At 57.6% G+C, this 15,272-nt stretch overlaps 1 protein-coding gene across 5 annotated transcripts in view; it reads left to right on the top strand.

Moving 5' to 3' along the window:
* Nucleotides 1-202: 202 nt before the first annotated feature.
* The window catches only part of HIF3A (hypoxia inducible factor 3 subunit alpha), a 28,861-nt gene continuing 13,791 nt past the window's right edge, over nucleotides 203-15,272 (top strand). For 3 of the 5 annotated variants that reach the window (XM_053905508.1, XM_053905510.1, XM_053905509.1), the window contains exons 1-8: nucleotides 203-325; nucleotides 5,330-5,520; nucleotides 6,553-6,698; nucleotides 8,328-8,412; nucleotides 8,678-8,790; nucleotides 9,209-9,417; nucleotides 11,011-11,117; nucleotides 11,336-11,483. In XM_053905508.1, the coding sequence (XP_053761483.1) occupies nucleotides 300-325; nucleotides 5,330-5,520; nucleotides 6,553-6,698; nucleotides 8,328-8,412; nucleotides 8,678-8,790; nucleotides 9,209-9,417; nucleotides 11,011-11,117; nucleotides 11,336-11,483 (1,025 nt within the window). In that variant the 5' untranslated portion in view covers nucleotides 203-299. Of the gene's footprint in view, nucleotides 326-1,554; nucleotides 1,686-5,329; nucleotides 5,521-6,552; nucleotides 6,699-8,327; nucleotides 8,413-8,677; nucleotides 8,791-9,208; nucleotides 9,418-11,010; nucleotides 11,118-11,335; nucleotides 11,484-15,272 lie in introns of those variants that run through there. The other 2 variants (XM_019425929.2, XM_019425930.2) reach the window with 2 other exon arrangements.

Consider the following 15,272-nt stretch of genomic DNA (forward strand, 5'->3'; position numbering starts at 1 on the left):
CCGGGAGGCGCGGCCCGGGGACCCTGCGGGCGACACTGGCGAGGAAGTCCGCGGCGAGGGGTGTGGCTGGGGGGCGGTGTGTGCCGCGGTATACCCCCCCCCCCCACTCCGGAGTTCTAGGTCCTCGCCTCTGGTCCCGCCTCTTTCTCGGAAGTGACAGACCCTTCGTCCAACCAGAGCCGCGGGCCGGGCACGCCGCAGCCAACGGTGCGGCGGGGGGCGGAGCTGGGGAGGGGGCTCGCAGGGCCAGGGGAGGGGGCGAGGGGCCTCGAAGGGCTCCGGAGCGGCGACGGCGAGCCATGGCGCTGGGGCTGCAGCGCGCAAGGTACGGGGGTTCGGGGCGGGGATGATGGAAGTCGGGGGGGCTTTCCTTCTGGGGACCCCTGAGCCGGGCGGGGGATGTGCGGGTGCCGGCCAAGGACGCCCCGGGACGCGCGGTTGGAGGCACATCCCCGCCGCACCCTACACCCTACCCGAGTGCAGGCGAGGGGGATTCCTCCTAGTCCCCGGCTGCCCCGCCCCTCTAGCCTGGAGTGACTTCAGGGCCGTGATCCCCACTTTCTTGCTGCCCCGAGTTCGCTTTCCCACCTGGTCGGGGTCCCCCACGGAACTGGGGGTGCTGGTGTTCGAGCAGTTCCCGGGCTTCTAATAAGGCATTCTCCCTCCACATGTTGACATTACCGGCCTCCGAATTCCCAGAATTGAGGTGGTTCTTTGCACCCGGATCCCTGGGATCTTGGGGTGTATACAGATATTACAGATATAGACAGCCCCTTGGAATGGGAAGTCAGACTCCGAGTTCAAGAGAAGAGACATCTCCTATAATTGGATGCTTCCCCCCCTCCCCCCAGCCAGTCTTGCGAACCTCGGGTCCCCTAGAAATAAGCAGAGGTGGGTCTCCTTTCAGAAGCTATCTGGGAACCTTCCCGGGGACCTTTTGGTAAAGGTAGAGGCACCCCTTTTCATAACAAGGAAACAGCCCGACCCACTTCCCAAAGCCTAGCCCCTTCTCTCCCTCCTCCACCCCTACTCAGTGCCTGTGACCATGGCACAGCCTTATTTAGGGAATCCCCCCCCCCCCCACCCCAGAGGGTGCTGTGTCTGATTCTGTGCAAGCAGGGAGTGTTCAGCTGGGTCCTCCCGGCCGGAGCGTAGGTTTCCGTGATCCCCTCCCAGCAGGTGCAGATCCGCTGGGTGCTCTGGGTCTGCTGCCTGGGGGGGTCTATCTGGCCATGTTTTCACGGGACCCTGGAAAATCTTGCAGGCCCTCGGTTTCCCTTGTCCAATCTGAAGCATCCGGGAAGCCTCACCCCCTTCCCTCCTCCCTGGCTTCACAGGTCTGATTGGATCTGTCCACACCCCCATGTTTTTTACCACCCCCCACCCCAAGCCGTTCCCCCTTCAGTTCTATTCCAGTCTCTGGCCCTGGGCCTGCCAGGGAACTCCATCCCACCCCTTCTGGGCCAGCCTCAGCCCAGCCCCTCCCAGCGCCCCCTCCTGGCTGGGTGGGGGCCCCCTTGGCTGAGCTGGGGCGCTCCCCTTCCCCACCAAGGCCAACCCTTTCCTGTGGTGTCATCCCAGTGCTGTGCACCACCCTCTCATAACTCGCACCCGGATCCCAGCCACGCTCCGTCCCCTCCTGCACCCCTAGGATGGCACTTGGGCCAAAGGGGGCCTAGGTGATGGTGAGTGGGCCCCCATACCTCGTCACCCCCTTCCCTTCCTCCAGCTCAGGCTTACTGCCATCCCACCCGGGGAAGGGATGTTCTTGGGAAGTTCCTGATGGGTATAAGGGCCCGGGTGCCCTCCCCCCACCACGCCCCAGATCAGAGGGCTCCTGGAGAAGATAGGGCCTTGGGTACAGGCACCCCACTGGATTACCACATCCTCGGGAATGAGCAGAGGCACAGGCAGAGAGACTCCTCCTGACTGGCCCCCACCCCGAGTCCCTTCTCAAACCCAAACCCTGCCTCTGGCCTCACGGTGTCAAGAAGGGTCCCTGCCCAGATACAACCAAAGCCCCCCTAGATCCGCTACACTTTTTGCAAGACCCCCAATACCCAACTCAGTGTCAGAAGAGAGAGGGCCAAGGGCAGCCCTTAGTGTGCACAGGGTCTCCCTACTTTCTCATGCCTGTGTTCTTGGGTGGCAAGTTCTTCAGAGGTGGGCTTCTCCCTCTCTTGGTTGTGTGTGTGTGGGGGGGGGCACTGCGCCCCAGCCCCCATTCCCAGGCCTCACCCTGGGGCCTCCAGGCCCTGGCCCCACCCCCTGTTCTCTGCTGGAACACAGAGGAAGGGTGGCCGGGTTCCAGCTGCACGTCCCAAGCCGGGCAGAGTGCCAGGGGGCTGGACCAGGGCTGGGCATGGGGCCAGCTGGGGAGACTGGCCAGCTGGGGAAATCCGGAGGCAGCAGAGGTGGGACACGGGGAAGGGACTGAGGCCACGGGGCCAAGGAGGGGCAGGGCAGGGGCCCCTGGGGTGGACATGCCCCCCCAAGCCATGGCATCTAAGAGCACAGGCCCCAGAGTCAGGTTCGAATCCCAGCTCATCTGCTTCCTGGGTGCGTGGCCTTGTGTCAGTGACTGCCTCTCTGAGCCTCAGTCACATATCCTAGAAGATGGGGATCATCCCTCCCCTCTACTTCACCACATCAGGATGAGGAGCAGTGAGGGAACCGATCTTTGGGGCAGGATACCCCCTAGGTGTGCGAAAGTCACGTGTGTAATCACACACACACACACACACACACACACACACACCACACCACAGGCCTCCCTGGTACGCAAGAGGCTCCTCAGCCTTCCGTTCCTGATGTGGACCAAGAGGGGATAACAGAAAGTTTAAGTCTCTCCTGGCACTCCCCAATCGCCAGGCCCCCTTCTGAGTCCTTGCCGTATGGGAATTCATTTCATCTTTAAAACAACCCTGTGAGGTTGTGTTGCGATGCTCGATGCTCGGGGGAAGCCCTGCGACTTGTCCAAAGTTACACAGCTGGGACGTAGTGGGAGTCCCAAACCTGAGGAACGAGTCCCTACTCTGTTTAATGAAAGGCTGAACAAGTCCCTACCCCATTTAACGAAAGGCCGGAGACCCAGGCCCAGAGACCCAGGCAGCTCTGAAGCCAGCGAGAGGCCCGCACTTCCCGTCAGAAGAACATCCAGAGAACAGGCTGGGAGCTAGAAGGAGGGTCCTGCCGCAGCCACCAGCTGGCTCCTTCTATCGAGGGAGAAGTCTGCCACAGACAGGATTACAGAGCCCAGCTGCCCGGGAGGTGGGGGGCCAGCCCCACCCCCATTCCTGTTCCTACTCCCTCTTCCCTCCGTCTGGGCCCCCAGCTCAGGGAGGCCCGCCCACCCCCACCCTCTGGGCAGGAAGACAAACAGGGCTGGAACAGAACGGGACAGGACGGAATGTCCTCTGGCAGAGCAGGACTGGAGGCCCCTGCCTCCAACCAGCCAGGAGGGAGGGAATGGGGGGGGGGTGATTGCTGGCTCCCTCCACCCCTCCACCCAGCCTGCCCCCTTCTGTGCCTCCCACTGGCTGCAGTTTTTTCCCCCAGCAGCCTGACAGGACAGTCCCCTTCCCTCTCCCCATCTGTGCCTGTGGGTGGGGCTTCAGGTCTCCTGCTTGGGGGCGAGGGTTGATGCCATCCCCAGGAGTGGCCTCTGGTTTTTGGAAGGGACAACCTCCCCTCCTAGAGTTAGTTCTGCTTCCCTGGGCTCGGTCACCAGGAAGGGATCATGGAATGAAGGCGTTGGAACCTCACTGCCTAAGTTCAAATCCCGGCTCTGCCGGTTACTGGCTTTGTGACTTTTGGGGCAAAGGACTTTCCCTGTCAGAGCCCCAGTTTCCACTCTGTGACACGGAGGTTTAAAGTGCCTCCTGGAATTGAATGAGTACACATAGGCAGAGCACTTAGAACAGTGCAAGACACGTGCATGTTTAGCAAATTATAGCTGCTTATTAATGGCTTTCTCAATATGATAAGTACAGAGAAGATTAGGGGCGCCTGGGTGGCTCAGTCGGTTAAGCATCTGACTGCTGATCTCAGCTCAGGTCTTGATCTCAGGGTCGTGAGTTCAAGCCCCGCACTGGGCCCCGTGCTGGGCCTAAAGCCTACTTAAAAAAAATTACATATATCTATAGGGGCACCTGGGTGGTTCAGTCAGTTACGTGTCTGACTTCGACTCAGGTCATGATCTCACAATTTGTGAGTTTGAGATATATATGTATACACACACACACACACACATATACACGTGTGTGTGTGTGTGTATTCAGAGAGGGAGAAGATTATATATACTATATGTACTATACTCTATAATTTTTCTTTTTTCAAAAAACCATGCAGTTTGGATTCGGACACTTAAGACTAGTGGCGGTAGCAGAGAGAAGCAGTAACCTGGAGATAAACCCAGAGCCACAGAACAGAGAAACGTGAAGAGTTCAGGCCCACCATTGTTCAAACCTGGCTTCACTCGTTAGGGGCAAGCGCTGTGCCTCTCTGTGCCTTGGTTTCCTCGTCTGTTCAATGGGGATAATGTTACTGCCTTCTTGCTGGGGGTCGTCTGAGGTCTAAGTGGGCTCAGGTCTTTTACCTCCTTGGCCTGGGGGCTGACAGTACATGCGGGATAAGTGGCAGATGTTTGTGACAAAACAGTACTCATCCGTCTACCCCCAACCCCACGTGCAGAAGTCAGGCATTTGAAATGGATTTAAAGGGCAGGGGTGAGTGGTTAGCTGTTGGCTTCACAGAACACTGGGGTTGGTTTGCTGTGTCACATCGGCAGGGCCCCTGGTGGTGGGTGGTTGGACTTTGAGATCTGTGTTCTAAGATTCTGAGGATTCAGCTCAGCCGAGGAGGGGAAAGGGCAGCAGAGAGGGTTCCGGGAGGCCGTAGGGTAGGGGGCCTGGAGGCTGCTGACATCATGCCCCCTCCCTTCCCTGGCTGGGGGCCAGCTCCGCCGGCCCTCTCCCGGCAGGAGGCCACCCTGTCCCCCAGGCGTCCCGGGCCCGGGGAATTGACAGCGGATACGTCAGGGAGGGGACAGCGGCCCTTAGGCACGCCTCGGAGAGAAGCAAGGCGCTGGGGGCAGCAAGCGCCGGCGCGGGGGCAGATAAAACCCGCGGCCGGGGAGCTGCCCAGGAGTACAACCCTCGCGGACCTAGAGAGCTCCGGGCACTCGCCCGGGCCACACAGCGGGACCTGCACGGTCGCGGCCCTGCCCTCCTGTGAGCCCGGGCCCCGTGCGGCAGCGCCCCGCGCGCATGTCCCATCCGACTCTTTCCCTTCCGGGGGCGCCGCCAGTGACCGCTGCCGATGCCCGCAGGTCGAGCACCGAGCTGCGCAAGGAGAAGTCCCGGGATGCGGCCCGCAGCCGGCGCAGCCAGGAGACCGAGGTGCTGTACCAGCTGGCGCACACGCTGCCCTTCGCGCGCGGGGTCAGCGCCCACCTGGACAAGGCTTCCATCATGCGCCTCACCATCAGCTACCTGCGCATGCACCGCCTCTGCGCCGCAGGTGAGCCCCGCCCCCCGGGGGGGCGGTTCCCACCTCGGCGAGGCCCCGCCCCCACGTCTCCCCGGCGGGGCCCCACCCCCTGGGAGGTGCTTCCCCGGCGGGGCCCCGCCCTCTCCGTCGTCTCTCACGTGAGGCCCCGCCCCTTGGGAAAGCCCCACCTCCTTCTAGGTGGCCCTCCTTGGGGAATAGGAGGCCGGCTAACTCGCTGGGGTGGTGCTTCAGCCCTTAGGATTTGGGAGACCTTCTTGCCACGAATCCCCCGGGGAGGCTTAGCTGCCCGATCTCTAATGCCTGCTTGAGAGAGTACCCTCCCCAGCTCCCTAAGGTCCATGACCCCTCCCCTTAGCCATCCTCTTGAATTCCCACCCAGTTGGAATGCTACCCTGCAGGAGGCTTTGACACACACACACACACACACACACACACACACACACACACGCACGCACACTTTGGAATCCTCAGGACTTTATTTATGAGGAATGTGGAGTCATCCTCTGGCAGGCTCTGCCCACGAGACTTCACTGCCCCCAAAGAATTTTATTGCTCTGGGAAGCACTGCCCCCTTAGAATTCTGTCACCTGGAAGCCCTTGCTTCTTTAGAATTCTGTCCATCTAGAAGGTCCTGCCCCAAGAATTCCGAACCCCCCTTCCCCCCCCCCCCAAGGAGTCTCGGGCCCCCTTAGAATTCTGACGCCCTCGAGCTCCCGGCCCCTTCAATGTTGATCTCCTGGGAATCCCATCTTTTTAGAATTCTGCCCTCCTAGGAAGCCTACCCCCCTTAGAATTCTATTCCCGTGGGAGACCCCCCACCGCCTTAGAATTCTGTGTCCCCGGCAAGCCCTGCCCCCTTAGGATTACAATCCTTGGCGGCCCCTGCCCTCTTCCTTGGGGACTCCAAGCCTCCGGCGTATGTTTCTTGCTCACCTGGGGGTACCTGGAAGCTCTTCTGAGTGAGGGAAGGCAGAGGGAGGCTGGCCGGGGTGGATCCATGGCTGACTAGACACACCGCATCCACCCTGGCCCTGACACCAGGGGAGTGGAACCAGGCGGGAGCAGGGGGAGAAGCTCTGGATGCCTGCTACCTGAAGGCCCTGGAGGGCTTCGTCATGGTGCTCACTGCCGAGGGAGACATGGCTTACCTGTCGGAGAATGTCAGCAAACACCTGGGCCTCAGTCAGGTGAGAGGCGCTGCCTGCTTTGTGCCTGGCCCTGGGCAGGCGATGCCGGGATCCAGAGGTGACCGAGACTGCCCTAGCCCTGCCCTGACGGGGTTCCCCGTACAGAGGGGAGGCAGACGTGTCACCAGACAGGAGGACTCAGAATGATCAGGGCTGGGATGGGGCACCCTAGGGGGCTGTGTGAGCCAGGGGAAGGGGTGGGGGGGGGGTTACCTGACCCAGCCTCAGGGGGAATCGAGGGCCTCCTGGAAAAGAAGACACCTGAGCTGAAACCCCAAGGACTTAGCCAGTCAGAAGGTAGGGCGAATGGACGGGAACAGCGAAGACTGGGAATGTGCGTGGCTGAGGGAACAGAATATGCAAAGGCCCAGAGGTGAGATAAAACAGAGCATTTGGAGGAAATCGAGATGCTTCTCCTGGCTAAGTGCAGAGTGCGAGGGGAGGGGTGAGAGGAAAAAAAAAAATCCCGAGGTCAACAGAGCTAGGTAATTTAGGACCAAAGCGGTTTATTGCCAGGGCACTGGGGAGCCATAGAAGGATTTTCAGCAGGGGAGAGGCTGTGGGAGAGGTAGAATAGGACTTACGTTTTGGAAAGCTCTCTCTAGGTGTGCCCAGAGGTACAGGTGGAGGCTGGGATTAGAGGCCGAGGGCCCACAGGGAGCGGTGCGGGGCCCCGGGTAGGAGAAGAGGAGCCTGAGCAGGGGTCTGGGGATGGGGAGGCAGGAGATACGGGTGGGGAACTGATTTCAGCTCATCCATACAGCATGCCCCACGGGAGGGTTACCCTTCTTCTTCCTGTTTCACATCAACGGACTCCATACTTGGAGCCTATCTCCTGCTTTGTTATCCCACTCTTGGTACCATTTCAGCCCGAGCTTGGGGGTTCAGAGAGGTGAATGTCCCAAGGCCCCGAAGCTAGGAAGTGGCAGGGCCAGGATTTGAATCCAGCTACAAAGGGGCTGTTAGAGGAGAGAGAGCTCTCTTCCCCTGGTCCACACCACCACTGGATTGAGAGCTGTGTGGCTCTGCCTCCATCTGATGCCCCTCCGGCCAGCGCCAGGCTCATTGCCTGACCTGAAGCAACACGCTGAGTCCTTGGCTTGCCAAACAGGTGGGATTTGAATGGGGGCTCACCTCAGGGCCTTTGCACTTGCGGTTCCCTCTTTCCAGAACACTCCAGAGAGCCACACGACCGCCTCGCTGGCTTGGCTCAGCGATTCGTTTCACTCTCACGGGGCCCTGACTACTGCCTCTAAGATAGCAGCCCATCATTGCACTGCCTAACCCTGATGTTCTTCGTATCACTTCCTCTCTGGCTTTATAACTGTGGCGTTTGATGTGTTTGCTCATCGGCCATCTCCCCTACTAGCCAGTAAGCTCCGAGAGGCAGGGATTTTGCCTGCGTGGCCACAGCTTTGCTTACCATCTAGAAGAGGGCTTGGCAAACAGCAGGTCCTCAAGAAGTGGTTGCTCAGCGACTGAGTGAGTGAGAGAAAAGCCTGGGAAAGTAATCCAGGCTCACGAATGGGGGGGGGGGAAGGGCGGTGAGGACAGGAAGGAGGAGTTGGGTCGGAGGCCCTGGTGAAAGTGCGCCTCCTCCCAGACACCTCCTGCTTCCCTCCCTGGCAGCTGGAGCTCATCGGACACAGCATCTTTGATTTCATCCACCCCTGTGACCAACAGGAGCTCCAGGACGCGCTGACCCCCCGGCCGAGTGAGTTCCCTGGAGGCCTCTGTCCCCTGGTTATAGAAGCTGAGGCTTTCCCCCCTGCATAACCCATTTCTCCAGACTCCGAAAAATGGGAAGAGGGAACCCGGCCCGGCCCTGGGGTGTCGGCAGGGAGCACTCCCTAGCCCTGGGGCCCTCCCTGGTTCCAGGTCTCAACTGTGGGAATGAGGCCGGGGAGACCTTAGTCGAGTCTGTCCAGAGCCGCCCAGCGACCCGCTCCCCCCCTTCCCCGTGGCCCTTCCCCACCCAGGTCTGTCCAAAAAGAAGCCAGAGGCCCCCACCGAGCGGTGTTTCTCTTTGCGCATGAAGAGTACCCTCACCAGCCGCGGGCGCACCCTCAACCTCAAGGCGGCCACCTGGAAGGTGGGCAGGGCCTGGCCTGGAGGAGGGTGAGGGGCCTGGGGGCCTGCTGGGGCTGGGCCTGAGCCCGAAAATTCTCCCAGCATGTTGCGAGTGCGGGGATCCTGTGGGGCACCCTCAGGCTGAATCTAGAAGGCTGGGTGTCCGTGGAGCCGGAGGGCTGGGAGTCCTTGTGTCCTTTCTGAGCCTGTGGGCCTGGGGCTGGGGGTCCCCGGCCTTCGGTGCCTGGAGTCTCCACGGGGCTGGAATCTGGGGTCTTCAGAGCTCCCTGAGTCTCAGAATCTGGATCAGAACCTCCTTAGGTCAGGGGTTTCTTGGCTCCCGGTGGGGCGCCTACAGACGTACCTCCCAGGCCCATGGGAACCCCAGGCCCATGTGCATCACCGCCTTTGCTCGCCCCCCCCCCCCCCATCCCAACTAGGTGCTGTACTGCTCTGGACACATGAGGGCCTACAAGCCCCCTGCGCAGACTTCCCCCGAAGGGAGCCCCAACTTGGAGCCGCCCCTGCAATGCCTGGTACTCATCTGTGAAGCCATCCCCCACCCGGGCAGCCTGGAGCCCCCCCTGGGCCGGGGCGCCTTCCTCAGCCGCCACAGCCTGGACATGAAGTTCACCTACTGTGATGAGAGGTGGGCAGGAGCCCCGCGGCCCCCCCAACCTCCTCCCCTGGCCCAGCTCCTCCTCTTCCTTCATGCCTAGCTCCGGCCCATCCACCGCCCCCCGCCCTGCCCCCACTGTTCTCCCTCTGGTCCACTTCCGGCTGTCTCTGATGCCATCCGTCTCTGTCTCTGTGTGGCTGTCTGTGAATCCTCTGTGGGTCTTTTGGCCTTGGGTTTTCTCCTGGTCTGTCTCTGAGTCTTTGTTGCTCCCTCTCCTTCCTGTTTCGGCATCTTCCCTCCTTCCCTCACCCTGGAGTTGTGCTCGGGAATGGCAAGTCTGGGCTCAGATGGCTTGGCTTTAAAGCCTGGCCGTGTACTCTTGGCCGGAGGCCATCGCATCTCTGTGCCGCGCTCTCATCTGTCCCGGGAAGTGACCAGAGTCTCCTTAGAGCCCCTGTTCCGAGCACCCAGTGTGTTGCCTGGGGGAGAGTGCTAGAGAAGCGTATTTTGGTTTTACTGAAAAAAAATTTTCGTTAATGTTTATTTTTGGATTTATTTTTTTTTAATTTTTTTAAGGTTTATTTGTTTTTGGATTAAAAAAATTTTTTTTGAGGTTTATTTATTTTTGGATTTTAAAAAAAAATTTTTTTTAAGGTTTATTTATTTTTCAGAGACAGAGAGACAGAGCGTGAGCGGGGGAGGGGCAGAGAGAGACGGGGACACAGGATCCAAAGCAGGCTCCAGGCTCCGAGCTGTCAGCCCAGAGCCCGACGCGGGGCTCGAACTCACGAACTGTGAGATCATGACCTGAGCCGAAGTCAGATGTCCAACTGACTGAGCCACCCAGGTGCCCCTAGACGTGTCTATGTTTAATCATCATCAGCATTATTACTTTCTATTGGGTTTTTCCTCTCTTACTGTGATTTCCTTTCTTCCTTTCTCTTCCCTGCTCCTTCGCTCTCTCCCTCTCTTTACTCTTCCCATTCCCTGCCCCACCCCCACCTCGTACTGATTTCCTGCTGCCGTAGCGGTCACCACAAACCCAAGGGGCTCAAAACGACACACAGTCACGACCTCAGAGTTCTGGAGGTCCAGAAGCCTGAAACGAGTCTTATGGAGCTAAAGTCGAGGGCTGCATTCCTTCTGGAGGCTCCTTGCCTTAAAAACTTCCGGAATCTTCCTCCATTCCTTGGTTTGGGGCCCTTTTCTCCAACTTCAGAACACACGCCCCCCCCCCCCCGCCCCGCCTCCATCAACACCTGCCCTGGACAGAGTATTCCTCTGTGAGGGCCCCTGTCGCCACACTGGGCACACCCGGATCATCCAGGTGAAGCGCGACATCTCAAGATCCTTCACTTAATCATCCCCTATCCCCAGCACGGTCCCCTTCGCCACGTGAGGCCTCATAGTCACAGGGTCCGGGGATGGGGAGGTGGATCTCTCCGGGGGCCGTCATTCAGCCCAGGACGCCTCCTTTTCCATTTCTTACTCTCCCTTTCTCTGCATTACGACCCAGTCTCTCTCTGTCTTGCCGGCTGGTCCCCCGCGTCCCCCAGCCCCACCCTCCGCCCACTGTCCACCTCAGCCAGTCCAACTGACCAGGCCCCACTGCACCCACCCCAGGATCGCGGAGGTGGCCGGCTACAGCCCCGACGACCTGATCGGCTGCTCCGCCTACGAGTACATCCACGCTCTGGACTCGGACGCCGTTGGCCAGAGCATTCACACCTGTACGTGAGACTCCCCGGCAGTCTGCGACCGGCCCCCCGGCTCCCCACGCTCCCGGGAGCCCCGCTCCCAACCCAGACACCAGCTCCCTGCTCCCCACGCCCCAAGGAACCTTCTCTTCCCCGGCTCCCTCCCGCATCCCCAACCCCCTGCTCCCAGAGCCTCCTCTCCCCCTTTGCCCCTTCTGGGGCCCTGACCCCTCCCCGTCCCCCTTCCCCAGTGCTGAGCAAGGGCCAGGCGGTAACGGGGCAGTATCGCTTCCTGGCCCGGAGTGGTGGCTACCTGTGGACCCAGACTCAGGCCACAGTGGTGTCAGGGGGCCGGGGTCCCCAGTCTGAGAGCATCGTCTGCGTCCACTTTTTGATCAGGTAAGTGGGAGGGGGCGGGGCGGCTGTGTGTGTGGGTCTGGCCTGCGTGTGTGTGGATAGGTGTGTGCGTGTGTCAGGCACACATCCGTGAGAGGGAGTATTCACATGTACGTGTACGCAGAACGTGTGACCGAATGCGCACAGGTATGTGCGTGGGTGTGCCTGCTGTTCATTTAAATTAAACAAGAGTCCGTTCAAATCAAAGTAAATCTAGCAGAATCATGGGGGCTTTGCTGCCTTTTAAAAATTGAAGTACAGGGGTGTCTGGGTGGCTCAGTCGGTTAAGCGTCCAGCTTCGGCTCAGGTCACGATCTCGCGGTCCGTGAGTTCAAGCCCCGCCTTGGGCTCTGTGCTGACCGCTCAGAGCCTGGAGCCTGTTTCAGATTCTGTGTCTCCCTCTCTCTCTGCCTCTCCCCTGCTCACGTTCTGTCTCTCTCTCTCTCTCTCTCTTTCTCTCAAAAATAAGCATTAGAAAAACATTTTGAAAATGGAATATAATAAATTCACTCTTTTTGGTATACAGTTCTGAGTTTTGACAAAGGCCCGGGATTGTGTAACCACTTTCACAATCAAGGTATAGAAAATTGCCCCAAAACATTCTGTCATAGTGAACCCCCCTACCCACCCTCAGTCCCTGGCAACCACCAAACTGTTCTCTGACCCTAGAATTTTGCCTTTTGCGGAATGTCATGTTCATGGAATCCTATTGTATGTAACCTTTTGGTTCTGGCTTTTTTCAGTTAGCATAATATATTTAAATTGTATCTATGTTATATTTGTCAGTAGCTCCTTTTTAAAAAAATTTCTTTTAATGCTTATTTATCTTGAGAGAGAGAGACAGACAGACAGAGTTTGAGCAGGGGAAGGGTAGAGAGAGAGGGAGGCACAGAATCCGAAGCAGGCTCCAGGCTCCGAGCCGTCAGCACAGAGCCCGATGCGGGGCTTGAACCCACAAACCGTGAGATCATGACCTGAGCTGAAGTTGGATGCTCAGGACCCTCGATCGACCGAGCCACCCAGGCATCCCTCAGTAGCTCCTTTTTTAAGATGTTTGTTTAGAGAGAGCAGGGGGGAGGGGCAGAGAGAGAGAGAGGGAGAGAGAGAGAGAAAACCCCAAACAGGCTCCGTGCTGTCAGCACAGAGCCTGACACGGGGCTCGAACCCATGAACCATGAGATCGTGACGTGAGCCGGAATCAGGAGTCCGTCGCTCAACCGACTGAACCACCCAGGCGCCCCAGTGGCTCCGTGTTCGCGCCGAGTGGCGATCTGTGGTATGAATATGAACAGACCAGTTGGTTTATCCATTCACCCGTTGGAGGCCATTTGGGCCGTTTCCAATTTTGAGTGATTACGAAGAAAGCTACTGTAAATGTTCTCGTACGAGATTTTGTCAGCGCATGTTGTCATTTGCCTTGGGTAAACACCTAGGCGTGGAACGGATGGGTCGTATGGTCAGGGTATGTTTAACTCCATCTCCCGAGAAGGCTGCGGCATTTTGCATTCCTACCTGCAGCGTGAAGGTTCCTCTGCACGGCTGCCGGCATTTCGTTCTGTCTGGTCCTGTCTCGTTTTGTTTCATTCTACCGGGCGTACGGGCTTTCCCCCGCTGCATCAAGCATTTAGAAGTTTCCCACCGCGACAACATTGTGACGAGGGCGGCACGGGAGCACCTAAGACAGGGTGAATTACAGCTTTTCTCTGAAGATTACCTTCCAGCTCATGGTATCAGTTTCTAAAGCCTCAGGAGTTTCCCTGTGTCTTTTTTGATCGAGGACGCGTTCTGGTAGAAAACAGAAGTGATCCGCACAAGTCTTTTGTGTTGCACAAGAACACGGGGCTGATTACCTTTGGAATGCCCTCACTTTCACACCTTTTCACATCAGAACCTTTGAATAACTTGCAGATGTGGAAAGAGGTCTGGCCATTTGTCACGGCAAAGCAGAGGGGGTCCTGCCCCCCCCCTCTGCTCAAAACCCCTTTCATTCATTGTGAAGGTTTGCCTTTCTGTGGCCAGGCCCCGTGATTCCAGTCTTCCGCACTCTAGGCAAAGAGCAGGCCTGGGAAGTTCAGTTTTGTTGGCAGAAATGGGTGAGGAATGAATGGGAGTTTGCGTAATATCAGCGACATAAGGAGCCTATGGCACTAATCATCCTTGTTCTTCGTACGTGTGGTGTGGTGTGCACTTGGGTAGCTATTTGCGCGTACGCGGGCACTTCTATTCTGTCGTGTAAAAATCCCTCCCCTTCCAGAGCTGAGCCTCCTTCCACTGCAGTAAGCGATTCCGTTCCAAAAATGCGCCTCAAGGGGCGCCTGCGTAGCTCAGTCGGTTAAGTGTCCGGCTCTCGATTTCAGCTCGCGTCAGGATCTCCTGGTTCGTCAGTCTGAGCCCCTTGTTGGGCTCTGTGCTGAGCCTGCTTGGGATTCTCTCTCTCCACCCTCGCCCCTCCCCTGCGTGTGCGTGCGCGTGTGCGCATGTGCGCGCGTGTGCGCATGCGCTCTCTCTCTCTCTCTCTCTCTCTCTCTCTCTCTCTCTCTCTCTCTCTCTCTCTCTCTCTCTCTCTCTCTCTCTCTCAAAATAAACGCTCACAAAACTTAAAAAAAAAATACAACTCATTCCGACGCGGCCCCGCTGAATCTTCAGCACCTAGAACAGCGCCTGGCACCCGGGAGGTGTTCGACAAACAAGAATCGCAAATATTTACGTAGCGCTCACCAGGTACCAGGCCCGGTTCTCTGCATTTTATGTGTGTTGGTCAATTTAAGCCTCCTAACGACCTGGGGAGAAGGTGTTATTGCTATTGCCTCTTTCCAGTGGAGGCAAATGAGGCACAGAGAGGTTCAGCCACATGCTCAAGGCCGCACAGCTTGAACGTGGCACCGCTGAGATTTGAACCCAGGCCTCAGGCTGTCGAGCCGCTGTTCTTAGCCAGCAGGCAATACTCGTTGTCTAGGAAATGTTTACGGAATGAACGATTGTGCCAAATACGCACGTGTGAGCCTTAGAGCACGGCTTATGCACAGCTGTCTTGTGTATACACTTGGGTGTATATGAGTGTTCCTGTTTGCGCTTGTGTGTACCGTGTGTGTATAGGTGTGGCTGTGCGGCCTTGTGTTTTTCAAAGGGGATGGGGTGGCTTTGGGATGGGAGCCTAAATGGGGATGTTTCCAGCCCAGAAGGGGTTCCGTGAGGGTGGGGAAGGGTCCTAGTGTCTCAAACGGGCTCGTGGGAGGACCATCCACCTGCCATCCTGGGTATTTTTATGCAAATGAGGGCCTGGTTCTCAGCCCCCAGACCAATTCTCCAAAAGCCAATTTGCTCAGCGAACATTTGGGTTGTCTCGGCAGCTAGCGATTGGGGGGAAGGGAGGCGCGGGGGACATAAGAAGGATATATTTATAAACCCATTCCCTTGAATATGAAAAATGTCTAGGAATAGAAACTTCATAAATAAAATCTTATTCATTAAAATGTACCCCTCTGAATTCTTCATATTTGGTAAGGTAAGAACATCGACTATATATACTTCATCAATCCATCTATGAGAATATCTTTATAAGTAAATATGAAGAGAATATTTTGTTCTTATGCCTTTTCACCCTCCCCTTCTCTGTCCCTCCTTCCCCCCCCCCCGCCCCCATCCCTGTCTCCCCTCCCTTACCCAGGCTGTGCTAAATGCCAACTCGTTTTTTCCGTCTCCCTCCACAGAGAGAGCTTGGGAAGACACACATAACTTTATTTTAAATGCTATTATAATAAAAAGCACTCAACAAAAATTAAATCCTTAAAA

The sequence above is a fragment of the Panthera pardus genome, unplaced genomic scaffold, assembly GCF_024362965.1.
Source record: "Panthera pardus isolate Hobbes unplaced genomic scaffold, ASM2436296v1 HiC_scaffold_18, whole genome shotgun sequence".
NCBI lineage: Eukaryota > Metazoa > Chordata > Mammalia > Carnivora > Felidae > Panthera > Panthera pardus.